The sequence below is a fragment of the Haliotis rubra genome, unplaced genomic scaffold (assembly GCF_003918875.1).
Source record: "Haliotis rubra isolate DU_JTF1 unplaced genomic scaffold, ASM391887v1 Scf182, whole genome shotgun sequence".
NCBI lineage: Eukaryota > Metazoa > Mollusca > Gastropoda > Lepetellida > Haliotidae > Haliotis > Haliotis rubra.
Window position 1 is genome coordinate 1,587,223 of NW_025765803.1, and position 23,581 is coordinate 1,610,803.

At 44.0% G+C, this 23,581-nt stretch overlaps 1 protein-coding gene across 1 annotated transcript; it reads left to right on the forward strand.

Moving 5' to 3' along the window:
- Positions 1-1,129: 1,129 nt before the first annotated feature.
- LOC124273619 (mucin-2-like) lies at positions 1,130-23,581 on the forward strand. The gene is made up of 3 exons (XM_046708903.1): positions 1,130-1,441; positions 20,397-20,817; positions 23,307-23,581. The coding sequence occupies exons 1-3, from the start codon at positions 1,130-1,132 to the stop codon at positions 23,579-23,581; spliced, it is 1,008 nt and encodes a 335-aa protein (XP_046564859.1).

Here is a 23,581-nt window from a genome sequence, read left to right on the forward strand (position 1 = left end):
TTAACAGCGCCAACTGTCATCGCTCAACAACTGGAACAATGTGTCCTTCAGGAATGGCAAGGGATCAAACCCAACGTCATTTGTCGTCTCACGTCATCAATGAATTAAATTGTGTACATTTGCTGTAGAATTGAATACTCTATTGAAATATACACATGCTCATTTATATATGCTTTTGTTTTCTTGTCAAGTTAGGTCAAACACACTGCAAACTTTCTTTTGAGCACTAGTTTATAAATATCAGAAACATCATAAACTGAGTGAGTGAGTGGAGTTTTTACGCCGCACTCAGCATTATACCAGCTATATAGCGGCGGTCTGCAAATAATCGAGTCTGGACCAGACAATCCAGTGATCAAAAGCATGAGCTTCGATCTACGCAATGGGGAACCGATGACATGTGTCAACCAAGTCAGCGAGCCTGGCCACCCGATCCCATTAGTCGCCTCTTACGACAAGCATGAGTTACTGAAGATCAATTGTAACCCGGATCTTCACGGGTTCATCATAAGCTGATATGTTTACTTTTCGTATGACTTTAAATATCAGAAACATCATAAGCCGACATCTCTACTCTGAGTCTCACTTAAATTGTAAGAAATATAATATAACTGGTATGATTACGTTGCGTCTTTAAACATCGGAACATCTCAATCCAACAACTTCATTTTAAGTCCACCTTTGAATCTAGTGACGTATTTACCGTGCTCTTTGATTTCCCAACCGTAACTGCTATAACAGAGCTATAAAGCTTTGGCAATAAACTGACAGACACTGTGTTTAGGAAGTTGAAAGAAACAACGAGCATCCGTCCATGACAAGTATATCCCAACAACACAGTGTTTATCTCCAATCCGTGATATTGAATGGGTATGTATAAAGCCAGTCAGCGATCCCTTAAACTGCTTTTACTCATACAAATAGTACTGTTTAATGTTTAAAGACTCTTGTTGGGTCACTTGGTGTTTGGCTGGTTAGTATTGCCATAGCCGGGGGGTATGAACATTCCCTTGGGACCTTCGCAAACGTTTATTCACCCAAGTGCATAACGTCAATGATATGCCCACTAACGAAAGAGAGAGATGAACATACTGCTGACGGATTTTGACGCCTCAGTTGACTGTCAGCCATGGCGCTGACAACATCCAGCGTGATTCTTTTCCAATTTATTGTCGTCTTCTGTTACGGCATGAACCCCACTACTATCCTGAATCTAGGTGGTTCATACGACAAAATTCTCCAGGGACATGGTTATGAGTTGTTGAAAGTTAAAACACTGGAACATTGTCACAGAATTTGTCTGTACTCACCGAAGTGTTTGTCTGTAAATTGGAACATAAAGACAAAGTATTGTCAACTGAACTCGGAAGACTCCGGTACTGGAACTCTGATGATGTCCACGGGAGACGTGTACGTCCCTGCGCTGAGTTCCAACATCAAGGTAAGGTTTGCTTGTTGGATGAGGTGGGTAGGCTCGATCTCATGATAGCTGTTTCAAGCATCAGTTCCCTCTCTCTTCCCTCTAGTTCGATTGACACACACTCAGTTGTAACGCAGAGGCTACAACATATGGTGTTTGTAAAGTCATAAACTGTATAAATCAGCACAGGGTTTTCAAAATCATTTGCTCGTTTGGTTTTCTTTTGTTTCAAGACAACGATACATTGTTAATGATTTCAGGTTTCTTTTTGTCGTTGTTGTCTGTAGTGACTGAATATGGTTTTGTGCATTTAGCAATATTTGATTACTATTTGAGCAGGCTACAGCAATTCTGCTTCACACATTGTACCGCTTATAAGAAGAGTACATGTAAGAGGTAGATGTGGACGCGAATATATTTTCGATTTATTACCTAAGAGGGCAAACATATCGGGGTTCATATTTTCCATACGATGCCCTAGGGCAAAATATCACTTTGTCATGGTGACGTGACGTCATGAACAAGGCTGTGACGTCACGTTTCTCCTGTGACGTTGCTTTCTACATGCGGCGACGGCGGGTAGCCAGCCTGTGTTTGAAAGTAGATTTGGATTTATTTTCCTCAATTTGACGACTTCGGTAATAAACAGAATATTATATTCGTGCCCATATCATACTATGTTTACGACACTCGTGCCAAAATATCGGTATATCCCTCGCTCTCGCTCGGGAAATACCAACATTTAAGCACTCGTGTCGTAAACATAGTATGACATGTGCACTCATATAATATCCTCTATTTAGTGAGATATGTCCACCTTTGGCTTTACCCGATTTTTGTTACAGTAGACACTAGTAACATAAGACTTAAACTGAACTGAGATTGAAGATGATAAATATGTTTCATGTAGAAATGCTTGCTTTTGATGTCATTTTTAAAGTACTTGTAGAATTAAAGTGAGTGGTAAGTGAGTGAGTAGGGCTTTACGCCACTTTAAAAACATATTCTTGCAATACAACGGTTGGGGAAACCATGGGTGCATCACTCATTGCCTTCGGTGTGACGAACGAACGTTTTACTACTACCTCACCGCCCCTTTTTGCTGAGACGAATGTGTCACTGTTCAACATTCATATGTTCTTATATATACTCACACGCAAAAGAAACGCATGTTTATCCAAATAGGAAACAAACTCGGAACCCTAAATTGATATGCGCTTTTGGCATATAGTGAAGGCTGATGATGTTATCAATCATTTTTGTTGCGTTTTGGAAGGCCCGAGTAAAAACACATGAAAAGAAGGAATCACCAAAACTCACCACACCAATGAACATGTGGGTATCATGCACACATTTCTCGTGAAATCAAACATGCACGAATTGTCACCACCATCTGTGGGTATAAGAATGTGCACACAAAAATTGGGCCTATCACTCCTTGTTCAACAATTCCATGCTTAACTCCAACTGAGAGAAACCAAACTATCGGACGTTTGGAAGCTGGAGAGTCTGTCCAAGATGTTACCTGTCATTTCAACGTAAACATAAGCACACTTCACTGTCTCCAGCATCAGTACAACGCAACACAGACCACAGATGACCTTCCTCGGAGCGATTGTGCCAAGGTAACTACCACTCGACAAGATCGGCACATTACCATACCAGCGAGATCTGTTCTTGTCAACCCTTTACCGTTCGAAAACTTAATGATGTCATCAGTCTTTGCATTCTCTTCCCACAGAGGTTACTCCTGTCATATCTTCCTACGTAACCTCTGTTATATATACGGCCATATTTCCCGGTTCTCGTAAAATCCCCTAGCGGCAAAAGATCGCAAAGCGAATTATCTCCCTTCTTTCTATCCAATCAGAACACTTGTTACATCGACTTAGATTCAACTTGACTAACACAAGCAAATGTGGGGCCACAAATATCCCCCATCTGCCGGGGACTTGTGTTGATGTTACACACAAGACGTTTAATGGCTAGCTTGTCCGTTGTCAACGAGGGCGATGGAGACGCCACGCCACTTTCTAGAAGAAATGTTTGCGCATCGCGCAGGGGAAGAGGTTTAGTTTTCTCGAAGCATACGGAAATTACCGAGGCCTTGCGAATGATCACTTTTGAAACAACGTCGCTGATTGCACAACTAAATCTGATTGCCTCCAATCACGAGTCTTGAACGCTCACACCACGAAAGGGCCGTATTAGAACAGAGGTTACGTAGGAAGATGTGACAGGAGTTACCTCTGTGGGAAGAGAATGCAGTCTTTGCAGCCAATGAAATGTCTTCACTCAATTTTGTGTCCATCTGACCCTGTTGGTATTTCTTGTCTTTTAAAATTGAAAGTTACATGCATACTTTATACTCGACTTGCGTTGCTTTTGCGTGTGAGTACATGTATAGACATATTTCGATCATCCATCCATGAAACAAATCCCCAACGACAGCAATGCGTTTGCTTTAATTAGAATCCGTGACAGTGAGTGGATATGTGAGTCTCATTCACCTGGTGGTCCTAAAGGTCAGAGGTCTTTAATGTTTTAAGACTTTCCGTCAATGTCTTTATTCATGCAGTGGCAAGGGACCTAAAATACACAAGCAACATTTAGTTACTCGTGACGGCCATTGTTTGGAAGTTAATCTTACAAAAGAGAGGAGAGAAATACCCTTTTGGCGGAGTCCAACGCCTCAGTTGACAACGTCCAGTGTGATTCTGTTCCAATGTTTTGCCGCCTTCTGCAACGGCATCAACCCCACCACTATCCTGAATCTGGGTGGTTCATACGACAAATTCTCTCGGGAAATGGTTATCAGTTGTTGAAACTTAAGACACTGCAACATTGTCACAAAGTTTGCCTGTACTCTCCGAAATGTTTGTCTGTAAATTGGAACATGAAGACAAAGTATTGTCAACTGAACTCGGAAGACGTCGGTACGGGGACTCCTCTGATGATGTTAAGACAGCTATTCTTTTTTGTCCGTTAGGACGACCTTTAGCGCTAGGTGTGCTAAAGGTGCTGTCAGGCCTCGATTTGGGGAATTAGCTATAGGGAGCGAGCCTTGAAACCTTGAAACAAGAAAGGAGACAGAGCTGTGAGATCCAGGGTTTATTCAAGCAAGTGTCCTTGCATGAAATTCAATATACATCATACATAATAATGACATACAATAATAGAAATAGTAATCAATGATATCCTAATACAGTTTATATCTAAGTCCGGTAATATAAGCAATGTGTGGTACAACAGGGTATGTACGGTAACTGCTTACAGAAACATAATACAAATAATACAACATTTTCTTGAGTAACTACGGTACTGATAAATAACATAACCTGACGGATAAATTAATCATCAACAACAATTGCAAAGAACAAGTACTGAGTGGAGCGCCCAACAGTTTAATTACAGCATGTAGTGCCTAGTCCATTAACTGTTGTGCGGATTTATGACTATTACGATATGTCGCGCCTAATGCGTTAACTACGGTACCGATTTATGACAATTACGGTATGTAGTGCCTATTGCGTTAACTACGGTAGGAATTTATGACTATTACGGTATGTTGCACTTAGTGTATTGACTATGGTAGGAATTTACTATTATTACGGTATGTCGCGCTTAATGCATTAACTACGGTAACGATTTATGACTTGTGTAAGTAATTTCCGTTATCAACATACATGCCTTGAGCAAATATGGCAAACGGCGCGCAGTGCTCAGATTTGACATATACCATTTAACTCCGGTATTGACTGTACGCATTCTAACTGTAACATTTATTTCCTCAATACAATAATTTCGGTAGATACGGTAAGTGGAACTAGAGAGTGATATAAATATGTGTAACTACGGGGACAGACGATATAGGTTTAGCTAGAGTACTACTACTTTGTCCCATCCTGAATTATTTGGGTGACTACGATAAATGTATTTCGACGGTGATGTTGCTATTGGCAACGTGTAATTTCGACATAAACGGAGTTAAGCCATGACCTAGAATATATGTAATGCTGTAGTGCTACATTTTTGTGCTTTACAAAACAAGACAGTAACTTAGTTAAATGAATATGTAATAATGTACCAGGACGGCGCTGTTGTTATTGGCTACGCGAATTTCTTAAATTACGGAGCTAAACAAATACGGAACGAAGACTGTAATTGCAAACTACACGGATTTGAATGTATATTTTCTGGTAATATGAAGAGTAGACAATACCATTTTCTACTGATTACGGTAATGTGATTCGCGTATAAACTGTTTTGTCCGTCATACAACTGCACGCGGAACGGAACGTTTAATACATCATTATTCAAATTCTTATAGTGTTGGTGAAATATCAAAACACAAATGTTGGCTGTTATACCTATCATGTGAGCGCGTATCTGAGGTAAATCTACACGAATATCATTTGATCGGCGGACTATAGTAAAATACATAAAACTTCGTCTTTGCTGGAAATGATTGTATAAACTCTCGGAACTGTTTTTGTGACTAAGCTACTAGAATCTAGGCCACTGAACGAGAATCTAACCTGCACATACAGATCTAACACGCAAATGAATAAAACAAGACAAAAGGTGGGAATACACACATGTGTGTCGCAACATAGAAAAGAAATATTCGTTTGTACATGAAAAACATAATCTTGAGAAGCCCACGACGCAATGTGCATAAATAAATATCCCTGGATAGTGCCTAATAACTAATCGGTTATCTAGAACTAGCATTTGCAATGAAAAAGTGCTTCAATGTTGTAGGAATGTTTCTAACCTAACTCTAACATTTTCTAGACGATAATTACAAAGAAATACCAAGTGAAACATAAACAATAATAAAGTTTAAATGTTTCTTACCTTGAAACAAGAAAGGAGGCAGAGCTGTGAGATCCAGGGTTTATTCAAGCAAGTGTGCCTGAGGTGGAAGAACCCAGGATTTTATACCCCACAGCTCTACTCGTTTGTCATTATCAAGTTTCTATAAAGTTGAAGTTTCCATATGCGTTATCTACCCTATGCTGACAAGGTTTACTACACGAGGTAGGTGGTAAGAAGATGATTACCTAACAAGGTTTGATTTTCTTTATGGTGTAGCCACGGTCAGCTTGCGCCAGCTGCTTAACAAAATATCTGTCAGCGCTTGACCATGGCCTTTACGACAGGACAAAGAGGATGGCATGATGGTATTATCGATCTTGTTCAACAAAAGTTGATTTTCGATTACGACTTAGTTGGTGGTAGACATGCTCCTGCTGGGATGGGACTACTTATCTGTGCTTGACCAAGGGATGTACCCGAGAAGAAAGGCTTGAGCCGACACAGCTCGCTAGCTTCATCTTTGATTAATTAGTTTAAGGTTGGTGTGGATGCGTTTGCTAATTGCCTACTACTGCGCTTGACATGCGGGGCTATAAACAAGACACACTATGCACTGCGACTTGCACGTATACGAATTTTCTTTGTTATGAATAATTTGTGAAAAATATGAAAATGTATGAAGAAATATATGCACTGTAATAATGTCCACGGGAGACTTGTACGTCCCTGCGGTGGGTTCCGACCTCAAGGTAAGGTATGCTTGTCGGATGAGGTAGGGAGGTACGGTCTTATGACGATCATTTCCCCCTTCCCTCCCTCATTTGTTCCAGATGCGATTTGTCACACATTTAGTTGTAACACATAGAATATGACAAATAGTGTTTGTAAATAACAGGAGGATGCCCTAACCCATAATTTATTTTGATGTACAGGGCCTTCGTCAAACTTTATACATCTAAAATAGGCTCGTCTTACGATCATTAAAAGTGCAGTAGTATATATAATGATAGTCCGAGATCAAGTCCAACAAAAGCCTCTGCAAAGCCTTATTTCACAAATAAAGCTTTTGTCAGGCCCTTAGATCCCGCCCCAGTATATCTACTACTTTTGAGCCCCCAGTTAACTTCCCGACCACACTTGGCACTACTGTACCGCACGTGGCACTATAACGTGTTGACAGGAGGTAACATTGTACAGTACGGTATGATCAATAATTCCTCTCTAACAAACCCTCTCCCTGGCCCATCTCTCAAGTAGTACAAGTTCGGCTCGTCTGCTTTGATGTCCACTTTATCTATGTTGTAAGCTTTGACTGACCATATTGGGTCAGTGGCTCGCTTACGGCTATCACTCTCGTGTTCCCCGGGCTGGTATAGGTACCTCAATAGGGCCCTATCTGGTATCTGTTTCTCCTTCCCACGCAATGGAGCAGCAGACTCAGCAACTATTGATTTTAGTTTGATAGCGTCTGCTGGTTTCTTGCCAGTGAGACGAGTGGCTTCATGGTTGATGTCCGACACCACCTGAGGTAGCCGCGCTACCCATTCAGTCGATCGTTTCCCCGGGTTGGCCATCTCTCTCGCATACTGATGTCCGAATAAGCACTCAGCCAAAGTCCTATTGAATCTCTCAACTATGGCTTGGCTGCGATGGGCTCCGGCCGTGCCATGCCTGACCTTGGTATCGTGTTTGCCCAGCAGGTGTGACACGGCACCAATGAACTCCCGCCCGGGGTCAACTTGCAGCTCTGTTGGCCACGTCAGCGGACTGCGCTTGTATATGCGTTCGATTCCGCGGGCTACCTGGGCCGAGTCTTTCGCGGTTAAGGGTTCAGCTTCCTTGTAGCGACTGGCCACATCCACGATGGTTAAGCCATACTTGTACCTCTTATCGTGGGGTAGGAATAGGAGGTCGGCCTGGTGAACGCTATTGGGTATGTCAATACCGAACTTCCTTCTAGGCACGTAGCGTGGTGCCAGTAAATAGATCTGCCACAGGGCTTGTTTTTCAAGCCACGCTTTGGCCTCCTCCGGGTGTACTCGCGCCATTTTAGCCAGCTTATGTACGGCGCTAGCTCCTTTCGAGTACCCACGCGGGCTGCAGTAAATAGCCTCAAACTTTCTCTGGTTCCGTGACATCCCGGCAGGGTATCGTGTTTATGTACACCTCTGTTCTTGGTTCAATTTTCTCATGCCCATACGCGTACGTGTTTATCCCATCAATAGCTATCCAACGTTTAGTGTCCATCGGCGACAGAGACGTCTTGTTTATAGTCAGTCCGTATATCCTATGCCCATCACTTCTAAGCGTTTTCATTTTATGCCTTAAGGTACGGGTCTTGAACAGGGCTTCCTTGAATCTGGCGTGTTTGATGTGTTGTTTCACCACGTACTTCTTAACACCCTTCGCCTTCCGGATCTCGCCATTGTCGGCCTTCAGGATGGAGTACATCTTGGGTCTCAAGCCTATATACTCGGCTATGGGTGTGCCAGCACACTCGTCCTTCATCTTACCTAGGACCTTTTTATTTACCGTGCTGTGTATGGCATGGTCCTTGGGGTAGTCGCTGGTGTCATACAAATCGAGGCGTTTCTTCATGTCCTCGTACACGTCCTCGGTTCGAATCTCCATCAGCAGGGAATCCGTATCAGTGTACAACACTTCACACCTGTCGTCGTACTGTTTTGTCAGTTCGTTGTAGTAAAAGTCGTACATCAGGTGTTTGGATAAATCGAGGATACTCATCCCCACGTAAACAGGCCGTTTGAATTTGATGTGGCTTTTCTTCATGTAGGGCAACCAGGTCGTCGGTGGATATCTTGCTACGGTTGAATGCCGGACTGGCTATCAGTCTCCTGAGCTTGTCTTCCTCATTCGACCAAACCAGCTTCACGGTCACGCGTTTCCTCAGGTTCTCCATAGTCTTACCAAACACCGAGTTGTTCATGAGCTTGTAGAGATTTTTCTCAAAGTCACTGGTGGCAAGCTTTCGGAGGTCTGTGTTCATTCTGATGTAAGGCTCCATCCAGGGACTCTGGTGAACACGAGTACCCTGTGTATTTTGGTCAGCCTCATACCCAACAATAGGTACAGCTGTAGGTTGCGATAGTGAACGATGTACTTGGTCTTATTCATTAAGTTGGGCACGAGTTTTTCAACGTCTGTCAACCGCCCACCTAACAAGTTATGTTGGTACTCACACATCCAGTCTGGGTTAACCCTCATACGTTCGGGGGCCAGGGGGTAGCTGTTGTGTGATGTGTGTAATGCCTTGGGGTATTCCAAGTCAACCTCGAGGATATAACCTTTGTTCGAATCTGGTGCGATGCTCATAACATCGACCTCGTGCGATGCCCATTCGAATCCCCCTGTGGGTAGATACTGGCTCATGGCCCAGCCGTACAGGTTGTTGGCGTCGAGGTAGAGAATATGATTGGTTGGCTTGCTCGGGTCGTAGCCCTTCACGTATTAATTATTGGCTTTTGCGTATCGTTTGGTTGCCATGGAAATCCCGCCTCGCAAGCCTTTCTCAATGAATAGGTGCATGTCGTAATCGGTGAGCAATTCCAACTTAACTCCGGTCTTTTTCAACAATGCATCCCACGACAGACCTGGGCTGGTGTAATACCATGCGGGGTCGAGTTGATACTGCTTGAAACACGTCCGCCTAAACGTCTCAAACACGTCGGCTAGCAGCAGTACATCTTTCCTCAAGTACAGGTCGTGATAGTCACCCAGATTCTTACAGCCCAGTTTATTCAATACGTTAATCGTGTGCGAGTAATCGTCTTGGGATATTGTCGAGTCAGTCAGATTGCTGTAAAATTCTCTGATGGGGGGTAGTCAGGTCTCGGCGAACTTGGCCCAGCCATCCATGTACTCGTAGGGGTACACACCCTTCCTCATCAGCAGGGGTCGAGTCTCGGCGTCGGTGTATCGATCGGTGATGGGGAAGGTATCGTTGGCCTTGACCAGACTGTCGAGTGACGACAGGAGGAACTGAACCGAGTCGATGAACCTCAGACCATTCAAGCTGAAGGAGATGTATCTCTCCAAGTTGTTGGGGATGCACGTCAGGTTGCCGTCGACTTTCGCGATGGCCTGCATGATCAAGTGAGAGTCATACCCTCTCAAGTTGTGGAAGACCACGGGGATGTTTATTGCCTTGGGGGTGATTCTAAGCTTGAGGTTGGATGCGTTTTGAGCGGCGCCTCTATACTTACCGTCGACGTGGCAGTGATCTCTCACAGAATCACCGTTCAGTGGTGAGTCACACACGTGGCAGTTAGTGCTACAGGCGTGAGCTAGCTGGTCGGCTTGGGTCATACGCATGGGAGCGACTGTATACAGTGCATTCCTGATAGTTTTTTCTTCCTCCTGCAAACACTTTAGAAACTTTTCAGCCGCGTCGGGACCCCTATACACTACCGGACCTTCGTTTCCCCATCACATCGGACGACCACGTATCCAAATCCACAAGCCTCATGCTCCTGTGTTTTCTGTGTGGTTGGGGTACCCCAAACAGCCCCACCGCGGCAGCCTCAACTGGTTTGACCAAGGCTTCAAAGTCGGCGTAGATGACATAAGGCACAGACATTTGGTTCTTGTGGTTGCCGAATTTTAGGATATTGGCACCTTCCTTAGGCATGTCGACTCGTATGGCCGTCTGCCCCACACCTTGGCAATCCTCCCGGTGGGATTCTAATAAATCAGCTCGGCTGAAACCGTGCAGGCATCGCACACAAAAGCCTTTTTTGTCCCAACGTGTTTCGACTGGTCGTGCAACAACCGACTGAGATGTTTTATCCACGTGTAGTGATACTATTCACCTCGTTGGATCTTGAATATATTGATAACGCGGCGACCCAGTTGGGGTTCCCCCAACTGACTGACCCTGTGTACTATTGTTGTGTTGCCTTCGTGCCCTAAGACGTTTATGGCTATATCATTCTGTTTTTCTATTTTAGTTATCTGGGATATGGGGGGTGGGTTCATCTATACCATCCCAGTTGAGCCCATCGTCTTGGGGATAGCTAGAAAGCCTGTTCGATTTAGTGTCAGCTGGAAACAAGGCTGACCTGATAGCTACCCTCAGGCAATCATCTCCTCTATTCTTGACGTTGACCATGGCCTGTTTTTTCTTATAGTAGGGAGGCAAGTCTAGGTATGAACCGCCTCTGAACGGCACGTAGTTAGCTATGTCTATATAGACATTATCGATTTTATCAACAACCCACCCAGACCCCAATACCAAGAACTCTGTTCTAGGTATTCTCGTATCTGCTGAAAATTGGTATCGATTGATGCGTCTATAGTCTCTGTATGAGTCACGACCTCCTGTTTACCTCGGAAGAAAGGCTGAACGTACTCAGTGACCCCAGCAGTGGGGGTTCCACCCACCTGTTTATCGAGTGACATTTTCACTGTGATTTGAAACTTTATACTTCCCAGATTGTTTAGTTCCTGATTGACTTTATCAGCGATTAGAGGCTTGATATCGGCGATGTCTATGTTCCTATCAACATGCATGCGCCAGCCTCTCAAATAGTTACCTACAGCGCGCGCTCAGTGGGTATGAACTGTAGGTCAATAGCTCTATTCTGCCGTAATAGTTCTACAAGCTGTGGTTTCCTCATACGGGAATAACCAGCTAACCCCAAATCGCGTGCCTGAACTTTTAGTTGTTTTACAGTGGGAGGCTTTGCTACGGGGTCGTTTAATAATGCGACTAACCCGGCTCTCCCCAGGTTGGAATAACCCGTCAACCCTAGCTCTTTTGCTCGGAGTTTTAGTTGTTTTACCGTGGGAGGGGCTTGCAGGCCTTGTAACCGCAACAAGGCTGGTTTCCTCTTTCTAGAGTAACCAATCACAACCCGTTGCCTGGCGATCTGCTTGAGCTCCCGGAGTAGTAGACATAGTTGCGTGCACACCTAAGTATATCAATCTCTAATGGGGACGCCGGCAAGGGAGATAACTCCTCCAACCTTGATAAAAAATAGTGAGGCGCCCATAAAATCCTTTAGTAAATATCCAGATAGACCTTATAGATTATACCCTCGACCCACCCGGAACATGCACAGCATAGTAGGGTGTTTTGTATTACTTGCAACGAGTCGTCAACAAGTATATCTATCTCTCCATGCACATCTACTCGGCCACTATCAAAGTAATTCCAAGTGTGCCCAGCCCACGGCAGATCAAACCCTACTTTCACCATGATTGTAAACGAGCACCCCTTATATAGTTCGCTAACAATCATGGGTTTGAGGACACTGATATCTATACTTTCCCCCACATCCATCTGCCAGCTTCTCAGGCAACTTTCCCTGGGCTCAGTTTCCACAAACATAGTTATACCTAGGCGCGTGCACAGTCTCTAATTGGGGTACTACACTGCTATCCTGAGGAGGCGCCTATGTTCTTTTATGTAGTCCTTTTTATTCTCATAGATGAGATGATGTCTGACTACGTTCGCCCCGTGAGCTTTGAATAGGCAGTAGTGCCCTTTCACCACGATACCACACACTGAACACGTGTAGTTAGGGCTTCCCATGTGGAAACAACAGTACCCCTCAGTCCTGCAGTTTCTACCACAGGCTTCTGTCTTCCCCATAAGTATGTATTCGCATCGGTACGGAGCAGGTCTCATCTTTGGTATACCCATATGAGTACTTAGTCTAATTGTTTTGTAACCAACGCAGTCGCTGCTAGACCCAGCGCGATAAAGACCAGTTCCCGGTCCATTTGCCCCGGGGATGGTGTGTAGTACTGAGCGAGTGTTGGCTTATGGAGTTGTTCTAGCTGTTTACCTGTTAGTAGGTAGTATTCTCTCGCTGCGTCGTCGACATCGTGGAATGTTTTAACGGCATGGTTCTCACGCCTGAGTTGTTGGTTAATGTAATCGATCCTCTGGACACGTTTTTTTGCGTACTCGGATTGCGCTGCTTGTAATTTCTCCACCGCCAGGTCATGCCACTTACGCTCTGCCTGAATCTCAGCTGCGTGTGACTCTCGTAGTTTCAAGAAGAGGAAATTACTCCCTGAAATTGCCAGGGCATTTACTAACGCCCCGCCGACCATCATGGTGATCGTAGCCATCCTATATATAATTACGTTTACTTCATAATATTTATGGTAGGATCCCTTGTTTTACTAGGATGTCCTTGGTGGCCATCGCCATACCAAGGTTCATTATGAGCATACCCATATCCTGCAGGTTGAAATCTAGCTTGATAGTCGGTTGTTTAAGCACCATTTTGGTCAACCGAGCATACCCTACGGCTAGACCGACGACCACGGTGGCGTGGTATGCGTCGTTGACGAACGTTTTCCCCTCAGACATTATGTATATGATATAAAAATATATATTTTATAACATGATATGTGGGTTGACCTCTAATTGCGGGGGTTCCTCCGGGGTCGTGTATATAACCATAAGATAGCCACAGCAGCAGTTGCGCCTGCAATCAACAAGAGTGGAGCCGGGTGCCACGTGATACTTTTATGTTGATTACACCACCTTTTTTTACCGGCAGCTACTCTCTTAGGGTTCTTCTGCCTGGTGACTGTAGGAGGGTTCACCTCGGGAGGGTTCACCTCCATTTGGGGTTGGGGTTGGGGTGGGGTCTCCTCCTGTGCAGTATCCATCTATACTAATATTATTATTTTTCCCCTCCTTAAATTGGCAATGCTTTGCCGTGATAATCGCCACCGTCACCGGGGCTAAAAACATACCGTACTATATATTATTTTTCCAACTGTTTTTCTGATAGTTCAGGGGTGCACTTCACTCCAATGAAGTGTATGTTGTCAGGTAGGAGGATCTTGGTTAGTGATACTGTGTCTTCCACGATCACGGTGACTCCCTGCAGACTGGTTTTGGAGTCGACACACACCCACACGTAAACAGTGCAAACGTGATACTGGTGTCGTGTCCCCCACCAGAGTTTGATCCCCTTCACGATTTCGACTTCATCCCGCGATGGTTCCCCTAGGTAGACTTTGATGATCAGAGTGGCATTCTCCGGTAGGCTCGCCAGGACGTTGACCACGCCTTCGAATTCATACACCAACTGCAATGTCACGTCTTGCACTCCCGGTTTACTCGATAGCATGTGGGCTGCCATACTGGCGACTGGGCTGATGACTACGCTACGCCTCTGAGCCGGGACGTAAGCCACGAGCAGGGTTCCGTTGTTCAAAACTTTGTTTAGGTAGTTGTCTTTGTTATCCGTGAACACGTAAGGGGAGCAGAGCCTAATATTGAGAAACCAGTCCCCTTTATCGGGTAACAATACCCACTTGTCGCCGTCGGTGAAGGGCTTCGGCGGCCTTACTAGCCAGTTTAGCCAGGGCCTCCCCGAGAGATTTCAGGTGATTTTTTATCCAGTCTTTGACGCCCCCACCGATTGGTGGTGTTGGTGCACCACTGCCGCCGGCAGGCGTCAATGACACCACCAGGGTTGATATGATGAAGCCCAATGCAGTCAGAATGCTGGCGATGGTAATCCCTTGCTCTCAGAAGAGGATTCGGATCCTGTTGGCCAACGTGGTGTCCTCATTTAGGACTCGATCGATGGTTTCCCGTACATGACTGATCTGTGATCGGAGGGCTTCCCGTGTTTTTATTCTCTCCTCGATACGACGTTTCATATCATCATCCTCCGTTTCGTCGAGTTTTATTTACTCGCGAGCGATGTGCTCGTTGACTTCGTTCATTTTCCCCATGTTGTTCACGAGTTCTCCCCGTACATGTTTCAAGGCTTCGTCTAGGCCTCGCAGTTCCCTCAGGGTAAATTCGAGACCCGGCAAGGGGTGGGCATGGTACGTGGCCAATATTTTGTCGAGACTGTCCGACGTTTCTTTAGCACGTTGGGGTACGTCCCCGGTATTACTGATTTCGGGCCTGGCTGCTTGCAGATGTTGGACGACCTTCGGGTGAAGCTTAGGCCGTGCGCCCCCGTAATCTATGAAGCCTAGTTCATCACGGAGCAGTTGACTCCCACCAGGTCGACTGGTGAGTGTTGACAAAGCATACGGCTTCCCGTCCTTTTTAATGATATCGACCCCCGGGTGAGCCTTCAATCGCAACGTGCCCTTCTTATCGATTGTAAACTTGGCATAGTCCCGCCCCAACGGCTTCATATTGTCTCTCTCACCTCACCTTACATCTCTTTAAATAAAGAGGGGCATGTCACCGAAATTAAGAACACCGGCTACACCCTCACATCTTTCATACTGAGTTATGGAGAGGTGCTTGTTTTCCCAAACTTCCAACACCCGGGCAACCTGCTAATTGCACCCATGGAGTCAGAGATGAAGTCCGATAACTTAATAGTTATGGCATCAGGCTCCACACTCATGATAGAAGTCATGCTAATGGGTAGTACTATTAGGGATTCAGGCCTGCGCCTTTTACCTGGGGTGTCAGTATATTGGGATGACACCGCATCAACCCCCATACGTTGCCGTATCATCATACAATTGGGGGCCCAACGGACATTACTTCTCTATTTGACAGACCTGCCGGGGGTTGGTATAGCCCAAAAGTCCCCTATTATCGTTTCCAGTATCTTCGTACACCTGGATCTAAACCTTATAAGCCTCAAATACATTGACCGACTATCAACAAAAGCCCAATTAAAAAATATCTGGTAAGATATATTATATGCACACAGGATGGGGCTATACCCAGTCGTAGAGGAAGTAGCGAAGACCCTGGAAACCGTAGACGGGTTCCTCTTGCGACAGTTATGTGATGTAAAACGCCAACTAGAACAAGACCGTGACACTCGGAAAGCACTATATAAGAAGTACCATGGAGCTTTCAATGCCTTGGACGGGACTGATACTGCCCTTATGACGACCAGCATGGGACTGGGGGCTGCAGGTGTTGGATTGTTAGCTACCATCGTGGCCAAACCTATAGTTCTAGGCATTGAAATAACAGCTGGGGTGTTAGGGTGTTAGGGTTGGTGCTTAAGTTTGCATCCCGCAGACTGCATCGTAAGGCATTGAAACACGATGAAATCAGGGTTCTGGCCGAAGCAAAGCTGAACACGGTAAGTGAGCGTATTTCCACGGCACTCACTGACAGTAAGATCTCAGAGGAGGAGTTTCATTCAATCCTCTCTGAACTCACAAAATATAACAAAATGAAACAAGAGATTCGATCCAAGTCTCGTAAGTCTGCTATCAGCGAGGACGAGAAAATAAAGTACAGTGGAAACCGCTTAAGTAAAGACCGCTTAACTAAACATACCGGATAAGTAAACACTATTCTTTGGTCCCGGCAAATTTCTTCATTAATTATCATTATTAGAGTCCGGTTAACTAAACTCGGATAAGTAAACAATACCGCTTAACTAAAGGTTTTTTCACGATCCCTGGAAGTAAATTCCTTAACAAAAGAGACCGGATAACTAAATTAGCGATCACCACATAATCCGACATGAGGGGCACGTGTCAGTCTCCAGTCAAACAAACATCCTACTTACAGCTCGCTGTCGTCATGCAGTTAACAATACACTGACAACTGGAAGCCAGCCCTGATAAGTTGTTCATTGTTTTAGGTAGCTTGCGAGTATCAGTGATTACACCAATCAGCAATGACAGTGAGTTTATTCAGTTTACATTGTGAATGACATGAAGCAGGCCGCCATTACGGTCACGTGACAAGTACAATCTCGCTGCGATTTTGGAATAAGATCAATTGGAAAAAATGCTTGTTTATTTAACACAAATGCTATCGGATAAAACAGAGGGAAAAAATATGTATCGTCAGTCTAGTCTGGCAAAATGTCTGAGCAATCTCGCGAAGGACCTAGCGTGACTGGGGGGGATACCGAGATCAAATCGTTCTGTCAAAGGTAAACGCAAACTTGTGGCAAAGTCTATTGAGGACAAATTCGCTGCACTTATAGAAATTGAAAATGGTGTGTCAAAGTCAGATGTTGCAAAGACATTCAACATACCCACTGCTACTTTGTACAACTGGATCAGAAATTCGGACAAAATTAAGGAATGCTACCACAGAGACAATCCCTCATGACATCTTTTGTGGAGTAAAATGTTCGACTGTTAGACTAAAATATTTTGTTTCATTATGTTTGATTTTTATTACTTTGTATTATAAATGTATAACTTAACGCAATGAATTTGATTTTTATTACTTTGTATTATAAATGTATAACCTAACGCAATGAAATGTTAGGGAATAAAACATGTCATATTACTTACAAATGTTGTCTGTTGTTCTGCTGTCATTTCCGGGTTTTGATAAGTTTGGATAAGTAAAATACCTGATAAGTAAACAATTTTGGCGAGTCTCTTGAAATTTTACTTATCAGGTTTATACTGTACATAGAACAGGGAGTACAAAAAGCCCAACAAGCCTTTATTACAAACACAAAAGAGATCATAGGCGATTCACATTAAACTGTTTCATCGAGGTCAACGTGGCATAGCGGCACAGTACTGCCACGTGTGGCCGGGAAGTTAACTGGGGGCTCAAAAGTAGTAGATATACTGGGGCGGGATCTAAGGGCCTGACAAAAGCTTTATTTGTGAAATAAGGCTTTGCAGAGGCTTTTGTTGGACTTGATCTCGGACTATCATTATATATACTACTAGTGCTATCAAGTGAAAGAGCACCATTTTACCTGTGACTTAGAAAGACAGGGAATCATACAAATGAATTGATGTGTATGTTGTGAAAAAGAGCTATAGCGAATGAAATCGACTTTTTCTTTATATGCCCTACACCAAATAACCTGAGAGTTTTGTATATACCAAAATAATACTTAAATATTCCACCAAGTTGCATTCTTTTCTTTTATGACCTGTAGAAATGATACCCATATTACACTTGTGATTTTATTTAAAGCATGCAACAATGTTAAGAAATAACCTTTCCCAAACCTTGTACTCAAATATGTTCTCCCTCACCATGTCCTCAAAATGTCGTCAGTCTGAAAGTACAGGGTTACAATACTACATATTACAAATGTGACTTGCGATTCCATTAAGAATATCTTGCCTTCTTGTAAATACACAATTAAAATTAGATGAAAATATAATTGCTTCAAAAGCGCGACGAACGAACATTTTATAGTTACCTCGCACCTCTTTTGATGAGACTGAGTTAATAATTCTCACGGTTCAACTGTTATGTTCAAGGATACATATGTACCGTATGCCTTTAGGTATTTATGGGGTACACAAGTGGCCAAGTCTACAGGTACCTCTCACACACCAGAACCTATGATCCCGGGTTGGAATATCATAAGTGTCCAAGTCTACAGGTACCTCTTACACACCAGAACCTATGATCCCGGGTTGGAGTATCATAAGTGTCCAAGTCTACAGGTACCTCTTACACACCAGAAACCTATGATCCCGGGTTGGAATATCATAAGTGTCCAAGTCTACAGGTACCTCTTACACACCAGAAACCTATGATCCCGGGTTGGAATATCATAAGTGTCCAAGTCTACAGGTACCTCTTACACACCAGAACCTATGATCCCGGGTTGGAATATCATAAGTGTCCAAGTCTACAGGTACCTCTTACACACCAGAAACCTATGATCCCGGGTTGGAATATCATAAATGTCCAAGTCTAAAGGTACCTCTTACACACCAGAAACCTATGATCCCGGGTTGGAATATCATAAGTGTCCAAGTCTACAGGTACCTCTTACACACCAGAACCTATGATCCCGGGTTGGAATATCATAAGTGTCCAAGTCTACAGGTACCTCTTACACACCAGAACCTATGATCCCGGGTTGGAGTATCATAAGTGTCCAAGTCTACAGGTACCTCTTACACACCAGAACCTATGATCCCGGGTTGGAATATCATAAGTGTCCAAGTCTACAGGTACCTCTTACACACCAGAAACCTATGATCCCGGGTTGGAATATCATAAGTGTCCAAGTCTAAAGGTACCTCTTACACACCAGAAACCTATGATCCCGGGTTGGAATATCATAAGTGTCCAAGTCTACAGGTACCTCTTACACACCAGAAACCTATGATCCCGGGTTGGAATATCATAAGTGTCCAAGTCTACAGGTACCTCTTACACACCAGAACCTATGGTCCCGGGTTGAGTATAATTTTTGTTTCTAGGCGAGTCAGTTACAACACGCTCTCATGGAAGACCACGGAATGTAAAGTTTTTCACATGTGTGTCATTTTGTCAATATCAAGCTGACACATTGTGATATAACTAAACCACCGGGCAAAAGAAAGTTCCCTTGACAAAAAAATAGAAACAAAGGCGTATGTAAGACATATAATAAGAAGTCATTTTACAATAATTTGAAGGAAAATGTATTGTAATGCGTGTCTTGCATTTGTCACAATTAATTAAAAAAGAGTCAATTTGTCAAAATGGGTCTGACAAGATCAGATTTTAATTCAAGTGCATAAAGAGTCATATAATAAGACTGGAGTCAAGATATAGCATCAAATCGTAGTTTGGTCAAGTCTCTGTCTGTTCGATAGAGGTACACGCTGTCTCAGCTGACGATCCAGATGATCCCAGAGATGTTCAATGGGGTTTATGTCTGGAGAACGCGCTGGCCAAGGCAATACTTTGACGTTAATTGTGCAGGTATTCTCGAAATATTCTGGCGGTGTAAGGTAAATCTCCCAGATGTCTTCGGCCAATGTCGTGATTCTTGGTTTTCCCAATCTAGAGAAGAGCAATCTTGGGTCTGGCTTGTTTGCTGGTAGCGGTTTATCAATTTGCTGATGGGGGCCTCGCTGTAGTTAAAGGTTCTTGCAAGCAGACCTTGTGAAGCCCCCATGTTGGCTATACGATCGCCCTGTCTCGTTGTGCTTGCATAAGTCTTGGCACATTCATGGTGCTTTATTGGTTATTGTATGCTAGCTCTGTCCAACATCGGTATTTATGCCACAATCATGCACAATTACGTTTTTCACGTTTTGAAAAATGCACGATTCGTACGAAGTTTTCGGACAGCTGAGTTGTTTGGCGAATGTCTTCAGTTTCAAACCTGTACCAGCGTTTGGTTTTCTTATTCATAACTTTCTTTCGCCCAGTAGTTTAGAATAGTATTCAAAGGTGCGTTAAACACAAGTTATTCACGTGATTATACATTGACCAATTAAATCAATCTTTCAGAATCACGCTTGCATCTTAAGCCCATGCAAGTTTGGTGAGGTGTGTATTCCGGTGACGTCAGCGGCAGACTTCGTATGCTTGCTTCCCGGAGATCAAGTATCAACAACAACTCAATATTCTACTCCTACTACGATGCCTACAACGCCGATTCCGACAACGACACCAACAACTACACTAACAGCTCCGATGACAACAACTCCAACAACAACAACTCCAACAACAACACCGACCACAACCACTCCGGCAATGACTTCCACCAAAACCACTCCAACAACTACGATGACGACAACCACTCCGACAACAACGACTCCAAGCACAACCACTCCGACAACTACGATGACGACGACGACTCCCACAACTACAACTACGACAACGACAACGACTCCAACAACAACTACTACAACAACAACGACGACTAGAGGTAGGAAAAGGGACATCACGTATAAATAATTACACTTTTAGTACTTCCAATCCCAAATGTTACTCTTCAAAAGAAATAGTGAAATTGGCTTCGCACTTTCAAAAGAAGTAGCTATAGTAGAATAGTAGAAATAAACGTGCTGTGGCAAATATGGTCAGTACTTCACAGTGACTAGCAGACTATTGAACACTACCAGCATTTAGGACACATCGTCAAAACTGCGCTGAACGTCGATGGTCACAAGAAACGGTCACTTGAAAGGAATATAGTGACAAAATAATGGCGCCTTTTCTTGTCCTACCTGAAGGCGTATTGGCCTACAATCCGTCTTTTGAACGACCACGCCAGTGCTCACCGTGTTCAAATTGTCATTGCTCACACTCAGCAGCACACATTCCATAGAATACTATGGTCAGCAATGAGTCCTGACTTTCCCTGAATGATGACGTCTGGGAAATGATAAGGATATGTGGGTGTCAACGTCGTAAGCGGCCTACGTTTGCTCAACTTGGTCAGGCGCTGCACGAGGAGTGGGAAGGGTTCCTACGAATGGTCTTGGGAGACTCATGCGTGTCAGGTGATCTTCAATGATACACAGGGTCTGAAATTTCCGATCACATTGGTGTAATGTGTTCCCAATTCGTTCATGTTTATCATAAATCTCCTCGCCACGTATGTGATATATGCAGACTAAACAGAAAATGACATGTGTATTACACGTTATTTTAATTAATATCCTGTCCACTACATACGCAATCGTAAAGAAACGAAGTAAAGTCAGTAATATTCGCCACATCGGAAATGTTCAAATAGAATTCATATTTCATTTACTATCGCTATCAATATAAATAAATGACGCTGATAATGAATATACATAGTTTACGTTCGATAGGTGTTAGTGTTTGACAGAGGAAGGCATATCGTCGCAAGTTGCTGCATTTGGAGATTCACGTTTAAAATGACACAACTAAATACAACTTGTCATACACATGAAGCGTAATATGCACAATAAGGAGATGAAAATTATCATTTAGTAAATACTGGAGAACACGGCTGAACAACCACAGAAGAAGAACATTGATTTGGTTTGTTTGTAGTCTAAGACCGCATTCAGCAATACTGCAGCTATATGGCGGCCGTCTGTAAATAGACGAGACTGGACCAGACAATCCATTGATCAACAGCATGAGCATCGATCTACGCAACTGGGATACGATGACATTTGGCAAGTTAGCGAACCTCATCAACCAATCCTGTTAGTAGCCTCTTACAAATACATAGCATTGGAAGCAGTCCACTTTCTCGCGATATTCCTGTTTTGTAAAATAAGACGAACTGATGTTGTTCTGATTAACGCATTTTATTAGTGAGTGAGTGAGCGAGTGAGTTTAGTTTTCCGCCGCACCCAGCACTATTCCAGCTATATGGCGGCAGTCTGTAAATAATCGAGTCTGGGCCAGACAATCCGGTGATCAACAGCATGAGCATCGATCTGCGCAGTTGGGTTCCGATGACATGTGTCAACCAAGTCAGCGAGCCTGACCACCCGATCCCGTTAGTCGCCTCTTACGACAAGCATTGGTTACTGAAGGTTCATTCTGACCCAGGCCTTCACGGGTACGCATTTTATTCAACAGAAAACCCTTCAAATATTATTTCTGAAGGTTTAGGCCCAATTGTAGTTGCTCAAGATACATGAATTGTGTTTGACCTGAGTTTTCGATTCGCAAGATTAATTATCCACACTGTCGTGGAACAATGAAACACAGTTATCCAGGTCACTTCTTGCCTCCTCATTGGTCGGATGGTGAACCGATGCCCCGTATTCCCGGAATCCCCACAATGTTAAGGCGGTGATTATCTTTCTGGGAGAATACATGAGTGGGCTGACAGATGGTGTATGTGTGTTGAAGAGGTGTTGACTAATTGGACGGTGGAAGATGCTCTGATGCACATGGAGGATAGTGAAGACTGTGTGGCTCATGGGAATCGCAGTTGTATCGTATCGTGTCTTTAAAAGTGAAAATACTGATGATGATGATACTAATGGACAGTTACTTGCGTCATATCACCCCTAGGTACACGCTCGTATCGTAATGATTGTACATCTTATCCTACCTGACCGCCTCCGTGGTGTAGTGGTTAGAGCGTCCGCCCGGAGAGCGGAAGGTCACGGGTTCGATCCCCGACCGCGTCATACCAAAAGACGTTAAAATATGGTACTAGTTGGTCCCTGCCTGGCGCTCGGCATTAGTGGGTGCAACAAAGACTGGCCGGCTCGGAGTCAGTATAATGTGTCTGAGTGGGGTTTTCATGCTTCACTGCGGCATGGTATTTCAGTGGGCTAGCACTATAGAACCAGCTTAAGTCTGGGCTAGTACAAGCAGCCGCACATACACATACACGTCGTCATATGAACGAAATATTCTCAAGCACGACGTCAAAAACAATATCACCTCACCTCACCTCTTACCCTACCTCTGTTGCAGACTGCTCGACGTATTCAAGTTCATTCACAAGAATTCAAGGATACGTGGTCTGGCTGCTCAACAATAGAAGCATCTACAGCGTCAGCTCGGTATCAACGTGTCAACAATACTGTGTACAGAATACACCGTTCACGTGCAAGAGTTACGAATACTATTACGGAAAACAATGGTGTTTCCTCCAGTCCTTTGTAAAGGATGATGCTCTCAGCGAATGGAGAAAAGATTCCAGGGGAGACTATTTCGAACGTTTGCGTCAGTGTGATATCTCTGTGTGA

What these genes read in the sequence shown, in the direction of transcription:
- LOC124273619 (XM_046708903.1), top strand. Translation starts at nt 1,130, where the DNA reads ATGGCGCTGACAACATCCAGCGTGATTCTTTTCCAATTTATTGTCGTC. An exon ending in CGCTGAGTTCCAACATCAAG is followed by an intron (nt 1,442 to 20,396) that starts GTAAGGTTTGCT and finishes TCAATCTTTCAG; the next exon opens with AATCACGCTTGCATCTTAAG. An exon ending in AACAACAACGACGACTAGAG is followed by an intron (nt 20,818 to 23,306) that starts GTAGGAAAAGGG and finishes CCTCTGTTGCAG; the next exon opens with ACTGCTCGACGTATTCAAGT.